General features: G+C 43.2%; 1 protein-coding gene across 14 annotated transcripts in view; it reads left to right on the forward strand.

Moving 5' to 3' along the window:
* Nucleotides 1-14834, forward strand: part of B3GALT5 (beta-1,3-galactosyltransferase 5) — a 34238-nt gene extending 19404 nt beyond the window's left edge. For 3 of the 14 annotated variants that reach the window (XM_075518861.1, XM_075518846.1, XM_075518825.1), the window contains 3 exons: nt 1417-1684; nt 8968-9160; nt 9592-14834. In XM_075518861.1, coding sequence (XP_075374976.1) covers nt 9068-9160; nt 9592-10545 — 1047 coding nt within the window. In that variant the 5' untranslated portion in view covers nt 1417-1684; nt 8968-9067 and the 3' untranslated portion in view covers nt 10546-14834. Of the gene's footprint in view, nt 1-1416; nt 1685-5048; nt 5210-5348; nt 5440-6384; nt 9161-9591 lie in introns of those variants that run through there. The other 11 variants (XM_075518894.1, XM_075518835.1, XM_075518876.1 and 8 more) reach the window with 7 other exon arrangements.
* Nucleotides 14835-20543: the final 5709 nt, after the last annotated feature.

Genomic DNA, 20543 nt, shown 5'->3' on the forward strand with positions numbered 1-20543 from the left:
CAAGACCCTCATCCTGTCTGAAATACCATTTTCAGGTTTATTTTTCTTTTAAATTAAGAGGAAAAATCCTACTTGTAGCACTCCTTGTAAATGAGGGTACAATAAATAATTTGTTTTGGGGGACACAAACACCGTACGTACAATGCTCCTGTAGCTCAGAGAACCAGGCTCTTGGAGTCATAGCATTGGCAGCAAGAGCTTAAAGAAGAATTTTTCTCATTGCTTTATTTGTTTATGAAGATAAGAGGGTGGCTGTGAGTTGGATTTTGTTCCTATCCAGCAAAATGAACCGCATGGGTTTATACTGGTTAAGGCTGCTCTGATTCATCCCGTCGTGGACAATTGCTTATCTTTGGTGAGATCTGGAGTTTGGAATATAGCAAGTAAAATAGGAATCGTAGTAAAATTGCTGATTCATGAGGCAATTCTTAAAAGAGTTAAATATGCTCATTAGCATCAGTGATAAATGGAAGATGGGGTTATTGTAGGAATAGAGGGAGCATTAGAAGAAGCGAGTCTATTAGCATTGGAGAGAAACCTGGAAAGGGACATTTGGTACAAAGGGGGTGAAGGGAAGACAGAGATAGAAGGAGAAGACTTTTAGGCTGCATGTTTGGAAAAAATGACTACCAAGACGAGAAAAGGTCCTTCTGGGAGAACAAGGAGGGAGTGCCCCAGAGGCACTGCTGTTTTCTCTGCCTGTGAGAGAGGATGCCTCTTTGCTGGTTGCCTGCCAGCTGTGTTGGATCCCTTGTGGAAGTGGATCAAATCAAAACTGTCCGAATATGCTCCTAAAAAGGACAAAAAGCACCCGCACTGGGGGCTGAACTGTAAGGGCTGTCCCGTACAGTTTCTCTGCGTTGATAGTCTGAACTTTGCAACAGATTGCCTAACAGCCCATATTGCAACCTCCACTGCAACATCTTTTCCCTTCCTGGAAACGGGATCTGGCCTTACTAAATATTCAAGCTGACATTTTGGTGGGATTTTTAGGCCCAGGATTCATCAAGAGAATTTTGCAGGCAGCTTGGAAAAGCAAAATGGTATTTTAAAATAGAAGTAAGCTTTCTTGACTTGGCTAAAGTCCCTGGAAATAGATTTCTTTTTGACTCTTCAGATGCAGCACTTCTTTCCTGTGCCATTACGGGAGCAGCTCCATATCCTACAAAACTTTTTGCTGGTTTTGCGAGCAAAACTGCATTTTGGTCTGAGGATGCTGTTTGGCTTTTCCAAATGAATGTCATGAGCAAGTGCTCATGGTTGGGTGGATAAGATCAAGGTGCATCAAGAGCTAATGGCTCTTGATGATTTTTTTTAATAAAGAGGAAGATGCAGCCTCTGATTCAGAAGATCACTGTGCCACAAATGCCTTCTCTCTGTGAGAATACGCTCGCCATGATCTTTACTCTCCTTTAGGCATCAGCCGCCTGGGTAGTCTCAGAGGCAGAACCCAGAGGCCATGTGGACCTTTGGTCTGGGCCATTACAACCATTTTAGTAATGGAAATCTCCACACCTGCGGTGACGCTTCCGTATCTGAACTGAAAAGACTGTGTTTTCAAGTGGATGAGACCCGCAAATGTTTGTTCTTTCCCTTGTAATAATAAAGACACACCTTTTTAATGGATGAATGTTTGCATGCAAACCTCCTCCGATGCCTGTGTGTTACCTCTGAGAGAGCTTCCGTGTTAAGGTTATATTTATACGCATATCCTGGTGCTGTAGTTAACCACCTCTGTATTACAGAAAATACGATTTAGAGGAGGAAATGGTGGAAATTTTTCTTTGAAGAGATAAGGTTAAGGAGTTACAGTGGGTCAGGCGCCTCTTCTGAAGCCATCTGTGTCGCAGCACAATGGGAGGGGATCTGGGGCAAGGAGGTGAATCTTTCAGAAACTCTTACTCTGTTACTGGATTTTAACTAATTTTATATTTTAAAGTCTCTTTTTTTTGTCATGGTTTTTCTTTGATTGCTGGGAAAAAAGTTTCTTTGCTTATTATAACTATACCAGTGTTTAGGCTGTGTTGGTCGTGCTGCTAAAAACAATACAGTTGTATGCATGTATCTGTATACATCTGTATTATGTATATATGCATGGCATTTCATTGGGATTAATATTAATCTAGAATTTAACATATCACTCTAATATGGGGTTTTTTCCCCCTATGAACTATTGAATTGTAATTTGAACTATTACATTCAAAACTTGACTTGTTTATACTCTTAAATTTTTTTTTTTCTTTTCTTATTAAAACCCAAAGTGGTAAATAAAACCAGCCCAACCTTCTACAAAGAAGATTCAATCTGCTGTCAAAGTTACGGGGTCAATCAGCTAAATGGGTGTTAGTAACATTATGACAGAGCATAAGCCAGGCAACACAGTAGGATTTGCAAATCAGTAGCAATAATGCTCTTTTTCTATCTGTGGTCTAATTGATCGCTTAGGGTTTGGAGATGGGGACTCCTGCCATGGGTCTGTGACCACGGGCAAATGGCTCGCCTGCTCCCCAGAGTCAGCTCTCTGGCCAAAAAACATCATGGCCTTTCTGGAGAGCCAGAGGCTTATTTTAAGCATCAAAAGCATCCACCCCTCAGAGCCCCTCTCCCCATGCACACCTCATCATGGCAGGCTGGGGGTAGCACAGAGGTGCCTGGGGAGGAGCTGGGAAAGCTAATCCCCCCCAGCAGCACTGCAAAAAAAATGACAAAAAAGCCAGAGAGACAAAAAATGCCCCCCCCCCCCAAGGAAAAAAAAGGCAGACGGTTTGGCTGTAAATAAAGTGCCTAGCAACTCAGTGCTTAAATGATAGAAGCTGGCATGTATGAAGCAGAGGAACAATGTCTTGCTTTGACTTGCTGACAGACTGACAAGGAGAGGCAACCCTGATAGCAGAGGCTGGTGAGAGGTAGCAGAAGGAAAAAGGTTTTCTGTGGTCTGACAGTAAGGGCAGCAGAAAAAGTTTTTCCTTTGTCCTTGTCCTGGTTTTGGCTGGAATAGAGTTAATTTTCTTCCTAATAGCTAATATAGTGCTGTGTTTTGGATTTAGGATGAGAATAATGTTGATAACACACTGATGTTTGAGTTGTTGCTAAGCAGTGCTTACACTGGTCAAGGCCTTTTCAGCTTCCCATGCCCTGCCAGGTGCACAAGAAGCTGGGAGGGGGCACAGCCAGGACAGCTGGCCCAAGCTGGCCAAAGGGCTATTCCATACCATATGGCGTCATGCTCAGTATAGAAACTGGGGGAGCTGGCCAGGGGGCAGTGATCGCTGCTCGGGGCTGGCTGGGCATCGGTCGGCGGGTGGTGAGCAGTTGTATCACTTGGGTTTTTTTTCCCTGGGTTTTGTCCTCTCTCTCTTTTGTTGTTTTCCTTTTCATTACAATTTTTTTTTTCTTTTTCCCAATTATTAAACTGCTCTTATCCCAACCCACGAGTTTTCTTACTTTTGCTCTTCCGATTCTCTCCCCCATCCCACCGGGGGGAGGGTGAGCGAGCGGCTGCGTGGGGGTTAGTTGCCGACTGAAGCTAAACCACGACAGTCCTGTATCCTTTTCGGGTTTCCATCCTTCTTGCCTGCCAGTCTTGACATTTGGTTTGGGTGAGGACATGTTAATACACGTTGCTGTAAAAACCTCCCCAAAAAGCGGTGTTTTAAAGTGCCGGGAAGGAGACATTTAGCCTCATCACCTCAGTGGCTGTTCGCGTGCAGTTCTTTTGGTTGGAAACAGCACTGCTGGCTCAGGAGGCTCTGTGGGATGATGCCACCAAGCGCACGGGGCAGGAGGAGCCAGCCAGTTCTGCCAGGGGACGAGGCAGGGCAGCCTGTCCCCGTGTGATCCTTTATTTCGAGTAGAGGTTCACCACCACCATTTTTGGTAGTCCTGCGTGGTACCTGAGCAGGTGCTGCTGTTCCTGACAAGGTCTGGTAGGCACCGGGCAGCGTCGTGCTCCGGTGGTGGGGGGACAGCCAAAAGCTGCTGGGCTAGAGGCACCTGGTCATCTGCCCGTGACTTCTGAGCTTGGGCTAAGGGGGAAACCCAGCTACCTGCGTGTCCCCTTGTGAAAATGGTGGCCCAGCCACTGCTGAACCCACTGCCTCGCCAGAGACATAATCTTTGAGAGCTCCAAGCTGGCCCCTGCTCCTCTGAAATGCTTGCATTTAGGAAAAAATAAATGTTTCCTGCTGTACTTGACATTTTCTTATTATCTATGCATGTTTAATCCCTCTTCGTGTCCTGCTGAGCTTCTGAGAAAGCAATTTAGAGGCTTTATTCCGAGGAGAATTAAAAGGTAGCAGGTATTATTAGTACTTATACCAGGGCATGTTACTTTTGATTATTAGGAAAGAAAAATGGGAATATTGCTGCTGACTTTAACTGTGTAGTATCTGAGGTCGTAACTCCTGTTTGCGTACTTAAATCATGCCTCTGCTTTTGGGTCTGCCTTGCCGCAGCTGCCTGTGTTTCTGTTTACAAAGTGGTGACTCTTGCAGATGGCCAAAGCACTTTGGTCGTTTGCACTTTGGGTCATTCCCCAACTGATGTCTGCGACCTCAACGCAAAGCCAATGCCGATGGTCCGCTGAACTCAGTGGCATGACTGTAGCTTTGCCCCAGAAAAATTAAGAAAACTATTTCTTTAAATTGATGTTTTGGATCTGTTCCTCAGGGGGACTCTAGACCTACTTACCTCTCCCTGCCTCGGGCCAGATTGCTTTTCCTGATCTATATGGCATATAGTCTTGATCTCTTGGTGCCGTTTAGATAATTATACTCATTAACAGACCTAAAGGAGGTGTTAGATTAATTTTGATGGAATAACTAGGCTTCATCACAGGAGTTACCACGGCCCTATCACTGTGCAACATGAAGGAGTTACACAAGGGTCAGTGGTGTGAACAGAGAGGCCCTATAGCCAACCTGCTGACCACGGCAGAACGCAGGAGGTAGTTCATGCCACTGGTGGAAATAGGTACTTGCAAAGTAGTGGGCTGCAGTTCAGCTGATTTGGATCGTAGACCTTGACCACCACCTTCTTTTCTTCACGTGTTCGTTTCAGGCACGTGCGAGAAGAGCACAGGGCTGCAGGCTCCTGTAGCCCACATCGCTTGGGTCCCAGGCTCTAGTGCAAACCTCGTTTGGATCTGCGCGAAGCCGTGAGACACCGCGCCAGCCACTTTAAACAAACTGCTCTCTAGGACACGAAGCAGGTAATTTTTTTGCAATGCCCTACATAAAATATTTTGCAGTTGGAACAATAGGAGATGGGGAAAGCTTTGAGATAATTACGAACTGTAATTTCTGACTCAGATCAGGGAGAAAACTCTAGTATAACTTCATGTAAAAGGATTTTCTATAAAACCAGAAAGATTTGTTTTGTTTTGATGCTAAAATACTGGATGCTGTTCAAAATTACTTCTAGAAAAGAGACTGGTTGCTGGTAAGTCTCCATTGGTTTCTGGACCACCTCCTGTAGACTTAATGTTCACTTCATGTTAACATCTCCAGGCCTGTTTCATGGAGATATGTGCACACAGGCTGGAAATCTTGAATCACAGACCATATTGTTTGTCAGATGCAGGCAAAATATAGTGACAGATAATTTAGAAACCACAGGCCTTGTCACACCTAACCTATGCTCATATCTCTGCTGTAGAGCAAGATACTTTAGGTTGGATGGTGATGGTTTTGCTAAATGCAGTCACAGCCATGTTGACCTGTTGAAACATAACAGGAGCCCTTGTTTTCCATACGCTCTTCATATATAGCAGTTCTCCCAGGCAGTGGGGGAGACAGAGCATTTGCTTCACTCGGGAAGCTAAACCTGCTGTGTGCACGTGGGGTGAGGGATGGGATGGGGGCTCAGTGTCCCAGGGGGATGGAGCCAATACTAGGGTGATTTAATTCCCTGATATACCAACTTGAGCAGTCCAAGGAACCGACCTGCCTGTGCTAATATAAAGTGTTTTTTAACTTTCAAAATTTTCCGTATTCACCTGAAAACAAGAAGGAAATCGAGGGTCTAGAGCAGAAGTCTTATGAGGAGCGGCTGAGGGAACTGGGGTTGTTTAGCCTGGAGAAAAGGAGGCTGAGGGGAGACCTTATCGCTCTCTACAGCTACCTGAAAGGAGGTTGTAGAGAGGTGGGGGTCGGTCTCTTCTCCCAGGTAACAAGTGATAGGACAAGAGGAAATGGCCTCAAGTTGCGCCAGGGGATGTTTAGACTGGGTATTAGGAAATTTTTTACTTCACTGAAAGGGTTATCAAGCACTGGAAGAGGCTGCCCAGGGAGGCGGTTGAGTCGCCATCCCTGGAGGTATTTAAAAGACGTTTGGATGAGGTGCTTAGGGACATGGTGTAGTGGTGGTCTTGGCAGTGTTAGGTTAACAGTTGGACTCAATGATCTTAAAGGTCTTTTCCAACCTATACGATTCTGTGATTCTGTGATTCTGTGATCTCTCTGTCACCCTTTCCCTTGGTGTTGTTTCAGTAAATGCCAACCCTGTAATGTATTGCCAAGCTTGGGTGCTTGGGACAGCCCCCCCCTCGCACCATGGACTCGCATTGGCCTCGGGGGCATCTGGGGCAACTCTTCCCTTCTTGAGCTCTGAAGGAGAAAAAAATGAAAGACAGGGCCATCAGATGAGACACCTGTGTGCACTCCCACGTGCTTGCCGAGTTTACCTGGAGAGGGGAGTTTGGGGAACTGGTGCTATATTGGGGAAAGACTACTGTGCGAGTGAAACACGGAAGAAGTGGGATTGCGACAGAAGATGGGGCACAGTCCTGTATGGAGAGGGAGGCTGAGACTCCTCAACTGCACCCGGTCTGGGGGCTTGCATGGCTCTGCAGGGCTGGGGACCGCAGTGAGCAGCTGCAGCGGGGGCAAGTCCCCGGAGCGGGATGCAGCACGTTATCTGGATGGCTCCCTCCTACATGCGGCTGGGGAGGCAGAGAGAGCTGAGACACCAAACTAGGAACGCCCACTGGTGCGATCTGGGTCCTTGCAAGCCCTTCCCCCAGTCCCCTCCACAAATACCTCTGTGGGTAACTGCAAATGTTTCATTCAGAAAAAAAGAACACCATTCCTACCAGTTCCAGATAAGCCCAGATTTGCTTTTGGTGATTAAACTGATGACAAAAGCTAGTATTTAATGGCTTTCACACAGTTGGAACCAAATGAGACTTTGCTCTGGGAAATGTGTGTTCTTATCAAGGCCACTCCCTCCCCGTTGGCGGCAGGCAGGGACCTGCTGTGAAATGATACATGTACATATGTGTGATTTGCAAAATTTATAAAGTATGTTTTACAATTTACATAAATCTACAAACGTTTGCATTGCCTCTGTGTGTGTGTGTGTTTATATATGTGTATAAGGTATGCTGCTTCATACATGGACTGAAGAAGGAAGGCAGTCTGGCTCTGGATAGGCGGCATGGTAAATACATGCCAGAACATATGCTGGGAGGCTGCTCTCCCAGCCGTCCAGAACAGGGACCTTTTAAATTTTTTTTTATATCTGTTACTAGTGCCCAAACCTGGAAACAAGTAAGAAGTAAATATGGTCAAGTCACATTAGTCTGATTCTACTGAGATCTGGTGAAATGAGTATGCTATGTTATAGTTTCTTGCTCTTGAGTATTTCTGAAAAGGTTTTAACGGGTTTTAATAGAAAATTGCTCTCAATTACCTTCCTAGTTCAGTATTGGAAGGACTTGTTTGTACATGTTCTGGAATTCCTGTGCCAGAGAAATGTCAGACCCTTGAACAGTCTTATAAGAGCCGATAACAGGAGTGAACCTCTTCTGCAACTCTGTTGCCAACCTCAGAACATCATCCTTTCCTGAAAATGCTATTTTCAGGATATTCATGTGCTTCCTCCCAGGCCACTGAAGAACATGAGAACAGATGCAGAACAGATTTTTGTATAATCTTTTGTGTGTGTGTGTGTGTGTGTGTATATATATGTATGCATATGTATATTCTCACACAATTTTACATATGTATTTAATTAAAGCAATTTTTACATTAATTGCTGTTAAGACTACTGTGAGCTATACATACAAGCAAAAACAGATCTGAGGAATATTCTATTTCAAGATAAAGTTAATTTAAATATAAGTGGCAGAAGAAATGTGAACTCTTGAAATATTTTCAAAATTCATTAGTGAATCGTTGCAAAAATGCATTTCACTGTGGGAGGAATTTCAGTAAACCAGGACTCCAGTTCTACTTGTTTCATGCTTTTGAGAATACCAGCTGAAGTTAATGGGACTATTCTTATGGGTAAAATGAGCTGGATTCCTCCCAGGAACACCTGGCTGGACTTTAAAATTAACTTAAGCCTGCAATGCTAGACCTTTTCATTGCTTGGAAAGGGGAACTTGAGCAAAAGGAGGGCACTAACGTGGTTTTGGGGACCCTAGGCAGAACATTCCTGGTTGGAAGGCAGAGATCAAATTTCCATGAAATCTACAGCTCTGGGGATTGTAAACTTGGTTTGCTGTATTTTTAGATGGGAAGCCAGATCCAATTCTTCATTAAGAAGTGGGGGAGTAGAAGGGAATGCCCTTCCCCCTGGTAAAAATTCCCCCATCCTAGTGCTCTAAAATAGTAGTTGGTGGGCCTGTGGGTTAATGGAATGAGTAACTGAAGGATTACACTCTTCTCACCAGGTTAATTTGTGGAGATGTATAATTTTTTGGAACTGTGGCCTTTTGGGTTTGCTTTGATAATTTTTCTCTCTCTCAAAATTTATACTACATTTGTAATCAGATACACAGCACATTAACGTTACAAGGATGAATGAATGAACATCGTTGTTACTGTTTGGATGTCTTTCACCTAGAAAGGAGAGGGGGGTACGGACAAGCCCCTCCTCACCTCAGCATGCCCTAGTGAGTCACCTAAACTCTGCAAAAGGTGAAATGTCCAAATAATCTGACCCGCTATTGATTTTTTTTCTGAGCAGCTGACGCAACGTCAAATACGTGACTCATGGCCCGTCCAGCAAAAAGTTTGGGAGCAGTTCCTGGGTTGGTGCAAGTGCCCCACAGGACGCAAAGAAGATGAAGATGGGAGGAACCTGTCTGGGTCTGCCAGTTGGGCAGTACTTGCTGGCTCTGGGACACGGGCACTTTTCAAACAAATGGAGAAACATGGTATTTTAAAAAAACCTATTGCTGTTATTCTCTCTCATCTGGCATGGGCACATATCTGCTGCTTCTCCACTCTCTGGCTTGTGAGAGCCCTGCTGGGTCTAAGTCATAGTTTGTAAGATGCTGAAAATGGGGAGGAGGTCTGCAGCACGAGCCAGGGTAGTCTGGTATCAGTGGACATGCTTGTGTGGATTTCTGAGGATACGCTGGCTTGGGGGGACAGATTCAAGTAAGCAGGAGTGTGAATTTGATTGCCAGCAGAACATCTTGTGGGAATGATACTAAGAGAAATGCATGTGGGCGAGTGCCCTGAAATAGGTAGCTTTCAATTAGAGATGACCTGGCTTTAAATCCCTATGCAGCGACTTTGGCATACAGCACTGAAAGGAACTAGATATTTTTTTTAATGTTCTGTGCCTTCTTGTTTCTTTCAGATGGATTTCAGAAAATTCAAGCTGTTTGTTTGCCTTGTTTGCCTCAGCTGTGCTAGCTTCTGGGCTTTTTACAAAAATTTGACCGAATTCTGTATATTCTGTGAAAACCACCAAGATTACATATTGCCCATAGGGACTTTTAGGAGAATCGGAGGAAACTTCTCACAGCTCCCAGATATAGACTGCCATAAGAACCCGCCTTTCCTCGTCCTGCTTGTGACATCCTCGTGCCACCATGTCGACGCCAGGATGGCCATCCGGCAAACCTGGGGGAAGGAGAGAACAGTCGCCGGCAAGCGCCTGGTGACATATTTCCTCCTGGGAAGCACTGGGGATCTCAGCCAGCAGGCTGATATTGCTGCTGAAAGCCAAAAGTACAAAGACATTATTCAAAAGAATTTTACAGACACGTATTACAATTTGACTTTGAAGACCGTGATGGGAATCGAATGGATTCACAGATTTTGTTACCAGTCCAGCTTTGTGATGAAAACCGACACAGATGTGTTTGTCAATGTTTTTCACCTCACTGAGCTTCTTCTAAGGAAAAACAGGACCAGTAGATTCTTCACAGGCTTTTTAAAACTGCACGAGTACCCCATACGGAGAAGAAGGAGTAAGTGGTACGTGAGCAAAGAAGAGTATCCGGGAACGACCTATCCGCCGTTTTGTTCCGGGACTGGCTATGTTTTATCCACTGATGTTGCTAGTCAGATCTATAATGTTTCAGAGAGCGTTTTGTTCATTAAACTGGAGGATGTATTCATAGGACTGTGCCTTGCCAAATTAAAAATTCAGCTGGAGGAGCTTCATTCAGAGCAGACGTTTTTTCCAGAAAGGATTACGTTCTCTGTTTCTCGCTTTAAGAAAATCGTGATGTGCCATGGAGTAGAACCATCTGAGCAGCTGAGCTACTGGAATCACTTAGTGACAGAAAATCACGGAGTGCTCTAGCACCTTCCCTGCTCAAATTAACAAACTGAAATGCTACGCATTTACAGGGCTGCTCTTGACTCCAGCAGAACTCCCAATTAACTCGATCCATCACATTAAAGGCGTTTTTAATAGTTATTTTAATCTCCATTTCTGTCCAAGAACATGCAAACCTCTTTCTCTCCCATTCGCTCCCACCTCTTTGCATCCCTTCTCTACACAAGTTACAATTATTATTTTTTTCTGAAAGATGCAGGCCTGCAAACATGCCCTCCAAATCTTGCTGCTACACGACTGGGAACATTTCTGCAGTGTCAAACTAAAAGTCAAAGTACTTTTGTTCAGAGAAGAAAATGTGCACCCTCTTCCTGGTCCCCCTTGATAGATTACTGCGTTTGCACCCATCTGTGCAGGCATTTAAGAAAAGGTGTTTGTAGCTGTCAGGACGTTCCCTTCCTGGCATAGGGAACTGCAGCCCTGGCCTTGCAGCCAGCTCTGTGTGGGCAGAACTGCATGCTGGCACAGATCCCTCCTTCAGTCTACAGAAATTTTTTGCAGAGATGGAAGAATTTGCTCACACAGCGCTCTTGGGACAACCTTAGGTACTGCAGGTCACCTGCAGGTGAATGTGTAAGGCTACTGCATCTGTTTCCCTAGAAGCGCCTCCTGCTGAGAATGATATGTGGTAGAGCTGGAGCCATGCTCAGTGGAGAGTGTCCTGGTCTTTCAATTAAAATAGACCCCGGAGACATCTTGTACGTTTGTGTCTCACTTTGCTTGAAAGCTGCTGTAAATGGTTTGCCAAGGCTGAACTAGAGTCACTTACAGTGAGCTAAACAGTACCTCTGATTTAGACATTTTTCCCTATGAGGAACTGGGTGCGTAAGGGAGAAGACAGGAGGATTTTTCTCTTTTAAACAAGACCTAGAGCGAAAATGTTCCCAAGTAATCATTCAGGCTGGGAGCCTCATTTCTTATTTCATTACCACGCAAAGACTCATGAAATCACTAGGATGTTTGTAGGTTTCAGAGATAAGGAATTGAGTCTTTACAGCAGATGCTGTGAAAAATACATTTGGGCTATGGGGAGGGAGAAAGGATTTCATAAAATCATGCCTTATGCAATACTCCTATTTGATTTACTTTCACGCAAAGAAAAGGCCAGTTTTACCAGCAAAGAAGTATCAAACAGCTACACTATGTGTGAAACGTTTTTTTTCAGAGAGCAGTAGAAGTGGGGCTGCTCCCTAGAGGAAGATGAGTGGATAGCTGAGGGTATCCGACAGCCAGCAGGGCTCAGCCCCACATGCCCATGTGAGGGAGCAAGACAGGCCCACAGGTGGTGGCCAGGTCCAACCAAGAGTCCCGATCATAACAAAGTACCATGGTGACGAGGTAGGTCTGAGGTCAAGCCAGCGATGGCCGGGCCCTGGTGACGACAGGTGGGGGTCAGGATCAGGACCAGGGCTGGACACTGCCCCGGGATGGCAGGGCAAGGCCTTGGGGATGGGGACAATATACGGAATGTGATAAAAAGCATGGAGGAAAGACAGGGAAAGATACTTCATTACTTTGGGTTTTATTAATTTTTATTGTTTGTTTTCTTTTTATTGACGTTTTGAGGACTGTCCAAGTGTCTCTTCTTACTTGCCTGTGTCTGAAGAGCAGGACAAATATTTTCAGCAGGAATATGCCCCATCCTGAAAACTGTTTAATAATGGTGATAATATATTATTTTATTCTGATGTAGAGTAACCTGAGCTCAGGCACTTATTTTTGACAACTGATGATGAAAGAAATAACATTTGTTTCTTTGGTAGAAGAATAACCTTATTTATTTTAAGTTTCCCATTCAGAAAAGAGCTGCGTATATGGTGTTTGCAGGGATATGGCTATCCAGGTGGTCGGGTGGGTGACCAAGGAGGTGTTTGCCTTTGCATGTACCCTGTGCCAGGGGGTGGGCAGCCCAGCTCTGAGTTGAACAGCATCTCTCCACCTCCCATCCCAATTTTGCAGGTGTATCTGCCCTTGGACTCAAAGCCCTGCTGCAGCACATCTACTCTTGCTGGTGCCTTCAGTAGGTGCGATGGGTTGGACTGATAAAGCCTAGCAACAGCATTTTAATCACTATTCTTTCCATGTAACCATGCAAAAAGAAATGTCTTTTTGCCATTCATTGCTATTGTACCCAAGGTGCAAGCTGGCTATTGCTTTCATTTATGGAAAAATGTTGAGCATAAAGGAATGCTTCCCGGCCTCTCCTAGCTCCCTCTCTTGCGGGGTAGAGGGTCTGTGAGCTGGGACAGTATAGTGCAGCCTAATGTTCATCCTGGCCTCTTCTTGTTCTCAGAGAAATAACCCTGCAGTGCCCTGTGGGTCTCACTTCCACCTCTGTGCCTGGTGCCAACCTTATCCCAGCTGGCAGGACCAGTCCAACCGTGCAGTCCCAGGGAGCCTGTATCTCAGCAGGACAGCTATTCATTTACATACAGATGTGCTGACTTGTTCACCTCCACTAGGTGTTGAGATCCCAGAAGTGTGGTGGCACCCAGCTCCTGGGATGGTGCAGCTGCTGGTCTTCTGTCAGGCTGAGTTCGTGGGCAAAGGGTAAAGTCTCCCATTAGGACATGGTATTTTGGGTTGCTTCCCTGAACAATGGCTGCTTGTGAGTGGCATTAAAATATGTCTTACCTGAGCAGTTTGTGGCTTTGTATCATCACAAAAAAAGTTACGCTTGAGAGCCAACCTCTGCTAGACTTCTTGACTGTGGCTTTTATTTTAGTTCAGGAGTATTCCTAATTACTTGAATATAGCTACTAACTGGAAAGATAGTGCTAGTCTCTGTTAATCCCATTTGCAGATGTTACCACTACATTTTGGGGGTCTAAATTCATAGGTACTGTGCCAGTGGGAATAAAGTCCTCAGGCATGTTTTAAGAAAGCATTCCATTCTGGATACTGTTTCCAGGGAGTATATTTGTAATTTCAAGTGACCCATGCAAGATGCCTCTCTTTATTACTGCATGTGAAATATTTTGTCCCCACTGAATATATGTTGTTAAGCATCTAATGGCCTGCCTATCTGAAGCATTTGGCTTATCACTGCTAAATTTCTGATGAGGAGCAAATGAGTACAGGTTGAAATGTTATGGATTCAGATAGCCTGTTCCTCTCCTTTTTGCAAATTAGCTTCCCAAGGGAATGCTTTAGGTTGCTGCACATTATTTTCCTCAACGTATGATTTTCTTTGTGCTTGCATAAATCAGAAATTGATTTCATAATTCTCTGAATTCAGTAGGCTGTTTCGCATACAAATATAGTAAATGAATCCTTAATTACTTAAAATATAAGGTTATCCTGCTGGAAGAGGTGATTTAAGAAAAGAAGATGATTGCATGTAAGGCAAATGCATTTTTTTAAACAAAGCCACTGCGTTAGTCAGTTTATATGTATCAGCTAAATGAAATTAGCTTCTGCAGCTTAGGCCTCAGATCATGACTTTTAACACAGTCAAAACAGTATTAATGGCCTTTTGCCAAACTATATGTATTTTCCTATGAAAGACCATCACAAAAACATCGGAAACATAACTAGAACTGTAAACACAATACTGCAGTGTACATATACTTATTTTTACAGTTTTGTATAGGTTAATAAAAGAATTTAGGCAATTTTGGGGCAGTTTATCTGTAAAAGTAGTGCACTATCCTAACATTTTTGTGCTTTCTGGGTCAGATGATCATTCAATCAGTTTTTTATGAATAGCTTTGGAAAGTTACTTTGAAAAGTTACTTCAGTGCTTCTCGTCTAGTAGGAAGGAGTGTACAAGTCAGCAGAGCTGATAGTGTGTTAGAGTTGGTTAGAGCTGTGCATTTCAGCATACTCTATTTCTTCCAACACAAGATCAGGTTTTGAATACAGAAAAATTAATACATTTTTCACAATTCTAACTCATCAACTAACATATTCTTAGTTTAGGTTAGGATTTTCAAAAATGTCCATGAACGATTTGGTCACACATCTCATCTGATTCAGTATTACTGAGGAGGTACAACCCTTCCAGGCACTTCTGAGAATACAGAGTAGATTTTTGTAATGAAACATTTGCCTTACGTAAAAGCTGAACAGACACAAGGGCTAATTGTCTGTAATGGGTCTGACAGGAATGCTGCTCTTCTTGGATTTGTGCTGATTACTATATAACATTAACATAAAATGCGTGGCAATGTTTGCATTATTTGCATAGAACATAAGAATGTCCAGCTAACTATTCAATGTACGATATTTTAGTAAAGTATTTTGTTACCACAGTTCTTTGTGTTCGCTTATCTTTTTGGTTGTGAATGTATTAACATTTTGGGATGTAGTCAAGTTAGGAGGCTTGCTCTTTTTCCGGTTAAAATAAATAGAATCATAGAATCATTTAGGTTGGAAAAGACCTTTAAGATCATGAAGTCCAACCATTAACCTTGCACTGCCAAGTCCACCGCTAAACCATGTCCCTAAGCACCACATCTACACGTCTTTTAAATACCTCCAGGGATGGTGACTCCACCACTTCCCTGGGCAGCCTGTTCCAGTGCTTGACCACCCTTTCAGTGAAGAAATTTTTCCTAATATCCAATCTAAACCTCCCCTGGCGCAACTTGAGGCCATTTCCCCTTGTCCTATTGCTTGTTACTTGGGAAAAGAGACCGACCCCCACCTCTCTACAACCTCCTTTCAGGTAGTTGTAGAGAGCGATAAGGTCTCCCCTCAGCCTCCTCTTCTCCAGGCTAAACAGTCCCAGCTCCCTCAGCCGCTCCTCATAAGACTTGCTCCCTAGACCCTTCACCAGCTTCCTTGCCCTTCTCTGGACACACTCCGGCACCTCCATGTCTTTCTTGTAGCAAGGGGCCCAAAACTGAACACAGTATTCGAGGTGTGGCCTCACCAGTGCCGAGTACAGGCGGACAATCACTTCCCTAGTCCTGCTGGCCACACTATTTTTGATACAAGCCAGGATGCCATTGGCCTTCTTGGCCACCTGGGCACACTGCTGGAGTGGAATTGATAAAAGGCAATTTTAACCAGAGTTGATACCTTTTGGAAGATCAAGATCCAATCTGAAATGGTTTTGCCTGTGTCACCATAGCCAGCAGTGTTTGACTGTGGCTGACTGGCATGCTCCTTGGGACCTGGAAGCACAGCGCTGTTCCCCTATCACTTAAAAGGGAAATGTCAAATAACTGAATGCAGTCTGATTGTTTGCCAAACACAAGCAGTTATGAACTCAAAACTGTAACTAGAAGAGTTCTCCTGTACTACCTTTATCTTTTCTCTTTTTTCCTCACTTACTTTTCTGGTGCATTTTGCTTGCTTGTTTGCAGCTGGACTTAAATTCATTAGTTCATTACACCAATATATTTCCAAAAGTATCTGCAAATATTATCAGACTGGATAGAGGAAAGCATCTGAGTGACGGGACTTAGATATATGCAGTACATAGGAGATCCAGCCTGGAAAAACAGACTTGAATTTGCACATGTTCTGGCTGAGCAAATAGAGATTTTTTTCAAAGCCTAGTAATACAGTGGTTTTAAGGCTATCCTTCTAAAATGTTCATTTTCACTGAAAAATGTAATTGAACAATTTCAATGGTTGGGAAATAACATTGTTGTTGCCTTACGTTTCACAAATTCAAAAATACATTGTTGCAAAAAAAATCCAAGTCCCTTCTTAGAATCTCTCCAACTGAACCATGTACACAATATCCTTTGCGTTCAGCTACTGACCTAACCTGACCTCATTTAATTTATGACTTTGGGTGCAGGGATGGAGGCCTGTGTAATCAGCTTCCTATTCTTTTGTCACCAAAAGCACTTAGAAATCACAGCCACCCTTACACTTACAAACCATCAGCGTACAGCTGTAGGCGCAGAATGTCATAAATTAGTTATGTGGTGTGATTTACACCTCCAGCTTGTAGATCTTCCAGGCAGCAATATTCCCTTCATGTTTAATTTAATTGTTATTGCTGGAACAGCAGTTGTAAGTAAATGTTTGACTCCAGCACATAAAGGGACCTGCAGCTTTTACATGTGCTTCTCCTAGTAAAGGTTCAACAGGGGAATTAAAAAGAAGAGTGAGCTGAGCCAGGAGGCAGGAGTAGGAGTGAGTTGCAGTGTGCGTGCGTAATGCAGCTTGCTCCTGCTGGGGGTGAGGAGGCGGCAGAATAGCAGTGCTTGTTGCTGGCAGGGAGAGCTCGGTGCTGAGGGCGAGGGTGTGAGATGCACCTCTGTGCTCACCTGCTCCCCCAGTCCATTTTGGGGATCCCATCCCCTTATGCCGAGGCCAAACCCTGCATGCCTTGCAGGTATAAGTCAAGTGGCAGGAGGTTTGCTGCTGGAGGCCACAGTAACTGAGCGATATCACCTTCTCCAACTTTACTGAAGAAAGGGCTGCACGGGATAGGGGAGAAGAGGAGACTGGAAACTTTAGCCTACAAAGATATCAGTCTTCACTGTATTCTTGAGATCTTTCAGTACTCACCAGTTCCCTAAGCTTTTAGGGAATCTTATTTTTTATGAGTGTGGCAAAGGAAATAGCTGAATATAAAAATAAATTTTATTGCTCCTCTGTAAGAGAAAGCCAAAATAAAGCAGTGATCATGGGCACTTCCATTACTCTGCCATGTAAAGAGAAGTTGAATATCTGAAACCATCTCTGCCAGGGATTTATGTTCTTTTACTGCAAAAGGGCAGCTTTCAGTCACAGACTCCGTATCACAGATACAGTGCATAGGAAGTATTTATTTCTAAGAAAAAAGTCCTGTCATTTCTACTTGTGATCTTAACTGAATGCCCAAAAGGAGGAGTAAGACGTCAGTCACAAGGATGTATTTCATGAAAATGCAAAAAAGACACAGCTCTTCCAATACAATGCCTACTTTTATGGTGATAATCTGCTCTGCCATCATTGCGGTGTCAGTTTGGATGACGCCTGCAGGTCGCTTAGGGAATATTCATTAATATTCTATTTTCAGAGGTGTAAGTATTAACGTTTCCCATAACTAGCAACCTTGCAAAATCATCAGGAAAGAAAGAAAAGGGGCATAATTTCATACTCCCATGGTAGTTTTCCTGGCATTATTCGGGAAGTCCTGTGGGATTTGGAGCCCTGGGCATAGTGCTTGTATGTGCATATCACTGACAAGGCTTGTGCACTGTTCATCTGACATGTCCAGAGCTGGACTTACCATGTACTGGCTGATAGGTGTTGAGCGCACCAGTTTTAAAGGAACTCTGGATAGATTTGCACTTTGCCTGAACTCCTTGAAGAATCTGGCTGCACATATAAAGCTCAGGAGGGAGTCTAAAATCATGACCCTAAGCAATAATGAAAAATGTAATAGTGTTTATAATGATTGTAGAGGACAATGTTTACATTTTCTTGGCACGCTATCATACACTGAAAAGTTCCTTAGAATAAACTGAATGATAACCAGAGCAATTAAGCTAACTGTTTGGACCAGAGACAAAACATTTCTAAAGCTAAAGAAAATGTTGCCAGGGAAACTGATGTATCAGAAAGAACTAAAAATTTCCTTCTTAGATTTACACTCCGCCTAACAGCACCAAAGCTGCATCTTCTTCCATTCTGTGATAAACTTTCTTACTTACTTATTGTTGCCTGGACTCCATGATGAATGTCTTCATCTACATTCCCTGAATTATGACATTTTCATTTTACCAGCTACAAGTCATTACCGATTTCAGTGCTGGAGAGGAGGAATGCACCTGCCAAAGGGGAAACATGGAATGCGGTTCAGAAAGAGTTATGGGCAGGAAAGTACTGGAGAACTACATGCCAGCTGTGCAGATTTATTAATGCCAAATAAAAACTGCAAGGATATTCATGCAAACAAAGTGTTTAATCCTGTGGCCTCCTATGTGTGAAAGTCTGGAAGAAGATTATATCCAAAGCTCTCCTCATTAAGGGCCCACAGCAATTCTTCACAGAGTTATGGCTTTATAATAACCAGCAAGAGAACACTGAAGAAAAAACTCTGAACAAAAAAAATCAGATGAGCTATATTGGTGTTATAAGATTTTTGAGGATTTACCCAGGCCTTGATTCATGGTAGCATCACTTTGTGAATCTTTAGGTCAAGACAAAGATGACCTGCCTTCCTAGGAAGGAGATAAAACAGGATTCCTCAGATCAATATGAAAGATCTTCTGCTGGTGTGATTGGTCCCAGATAACTTTTGCAGCTTAAAACAGCACATCCAGTCTAACCCAGTCTTTCAGACTACACTGTAGTCAAAATAATGAGGCAGGCCTAACCAAAGGGTGGCAAATCTTGGCTGCCTTAGACCCTCATATCAGGACTGGTGAAGCATCATCTGTTAGTGCTTTTATATCTTTAATGACTACAGAAAAAATCCTTGATAAATAGTTTAGGATAGATGCCTGTGTCTTAGCTGGCTAGCAGTATCTGAGGAGGGGGTTCTGCATGCTGTGTGTGGTCACTGGTATTCATAAGGATTGCAGCTCCTCTGGAACTGCCCCACAGCCCCACTTTGTGTCATGTCAGCTATTCAATGGGGACATCACAGGATACCATCAGTATCTTTCAGATAATTAATATATCTGTCCAGTAATTCTTTTTTGTTCACTCAGCAAACCATTTTTTACAAACTGAGGGTTTTTTTTTAAAATATGGAGACAAACATTGCACTATTGTTTTAGCAACAGAGGGATATTTGGGGTATCCTAATTTTTCACATAAATATATATATATATATGTATATATATTAGACAGCAAGGACCCCAGATTGCACTGAGTCTTCACTGTGCTTGATGTTGAAAGCAGAAATGGGTCTCTGGAGTTCTCACACCCTACCAAGTGGAAACAAGGTGGGGAAAAATGTATCTCAACAGTCACAAAAGTAATAGAAAGAGGAAATGGCACGGCCCTGTTATTTCTAGAGCTTTTCCTCTAGTGCATTTCAGACCTGATTAAGGAGAAATGTGAATTGAAGCTTAAAACTGTGATGAGTCTTCAATATATTAACAGATTAATTAAAAGATTTTAAAAACTAAAGCTTGTGAGAGAAGGAGAGGGATCTGTGTATCTCACTGTGTATCTCACTCTATAGCTAACACTAATAAAATCTGTTTTGAATGAGAAACATGCCTTTCAGAGCACCAAATATTTTGGCAAACAGTAGAGGAAAGGTGTAAGAGCATAGAAAGAGGAAAAAAAAGGGAAGCAGAGTTGGAAAAGTTATGTCTTAGCGTCTCCTTGGCCTGATGAGCTACTAGAGAGAAGTGTCCTGCAGGTGTCAAGACAGATTCATAGAATCATAGAATCATTTAGATTGGAAAAGACCTTTAAGATCATTGAGTCCAACTGTAAACCTAACACTGCCAAGTCCACCACTAAACCATGTCCCTAAGTGCCACATCTACACATCATTTATTTATTAATAACATTTATTTTCTAATAGGGAGCCACTTCTCAAAGTCTTTGTATTGTTCAAACCCCCTTTCAAGCCATTTTCCATGGGGAAATGAAGAATTTTATTCCTATTTCTAGCACTGACCTCAAATCAGCTTTAATGTTGTAAGAAGTGCTTCTTTGCTATTTTAATGCTCGCATCCTCTGTTCATATTTTCTTTGACTCAGCTAAATAAACTAACGTACAGCATGGAAGTGTAGGGACTGGTGATTTCCCATGCTGCATTCTGACTCATTAGAAGTAATTTACAAATGAAGGTGTCTAAATGCTCTTCATTTTCCATCATGACAATTTGTCCAATTCTCCTGTGAGAAAAAAAAACAAATTACACTTACAGCCACAATGACAATGACAGAAGGCTTCACTAAGTGACTCTCAGAAAGTCCATTTCACTTGGAGCTTCTCACGTGGGTTTGCACAGCAAGCTGTATAGACATATGTTTCAGACTAACACACCCTAGAACAAAAAATGTTGAGGGTTGCTCCAGCAGTTTACACTGTCTACACACCATAC

This window comes from Mycteria americana, chromosome 1, assembly GCF_035582795.1.
Source record: "Mycteria americana isolate JAX WOST 10 ecotype Jacksonville Zoo and Gardens chromosome 1, USCA_MyAme_1.0, whole genome shotgun sequence".
NCBI classification, from domain to species: Eukaryota; Metazoa; Chordata; class Aves; order Ciconiiformes; family Ciconiidae; genus Mycteria; species Mycteria americana.